The 976-nt window shown below is 44.2% G+C and overlaps 1 protein-coding gene across 1 annotated transcript; it reads right to left on the bottom strand.

The window, feature by feature from the left end:
- Nucleotides 1-280: 280 nt before the first annotated feature.
- On the bottom strand, nt 281-962 carry FOMMEDRAFT_156890 (uncharacterized protein; the record flags this gene model as incomplete). The annotated part of the gene is made up of 2 exons (XM_007267126.1): nt 281-632; nt 682-962. Coding segments are annotated over 2 exons (633 nt in total), but the record flags the coding sequence as incomplete, so codon positions are not given.
- Nucleotides 963-976: the final 14 nt, after the last annotated feature.

Here is a 976-nt window from a genome sequence, read left to right as displayed (position 1 = left end):
ACCAATTGTATGGGGAAGTAATGTCAATTAGTACTGAGCATTGCAGGAACTTCTTCCAGCATTGTGGTTACATTGAATAGCTGTCCTAATATACCCCTATGTAGTCTACAGCTCAAGAATACTATTGCAATTTATTTCCTTCCTGTTTTTGCAGATAGAAATAACCATAAATACTATGATATTTCTCACAAAGCTGGCTACAACAAGATACAACAGGACATACAACAGGACATACAACAGGACATACAGCAAGACCACACAACGAATACAAGTTTCTCATTCAAATGATGACAGTATCTACAAATTCCTTCCCACAAAATGGCAATAAACACAAACCCAGTTGGTTTCTGAACCTTGCCTTTTCTTCCTTGCTCGCCCCTATAACGTTATCCTCGGCATTTTGTGTGCGCAGACGTAGGGGTCTCATTAGCTTGTTTTGGAACAAGACCCTCCAAATCTCTGTCAGCTCATCGCAACCCGACAAACCGCCACACTCATGCCAATAACTTCTGGCGAAGTCGATCATCTTCACGCTGTACGACATGCTGTCAAATAGCATATTTTCAGCACGAGCGTCGCCATGGAAAACGCCGATTTTATGAAGCTCAATGAGAGCATGCATGATTTGTTTCCTGTAAATCGTTAAGCTATCTGAACATCCCGAACGAACGATTGACCTACTTTCTGTCCTCCCTCAAGCTCCTCGACGCGAATTCTGGGATACGCTCCCCTACGAAATCCGTGATCAAAAAGAACAGAGACGGCTCACCCGAGACCTGATACAATCCGTAGCATTTTGGGACATGACGAGCAATTATACTCGCGTAATTTTCGCGTTGCGCGACTTTCTGCAACACGCAATAGTTCACGTACTCGGCCCTCAATTCGTCACAGCAGTTCTCGTATTCCTCCGAGTCTCGCAAATCGGCATCCACCACCTTGATAGCAAATTCGGTCCGGGTCCTATCAAAAGAAT

Source organism: Fomitiporia mediterranea (assembly GCF_000271605.1).
Source record: "Fomitiporia mediterranea MF3/22 unplaced genomic scaffold FOMMEscaffold_6, whole genome shotgun sequence".
NCBI classification, from domain to species: domain Eukaryota; kingdom Fungi; phylum Basidiomycota; class Agaricomycetes; order Hymenochaetales; family Hymenochaetaceae; genus Fomitiporia; species Fomitiporia mediterranea.
This window is presented reverse-complemented; position numbering and strand designations above follow the sequence as displayed.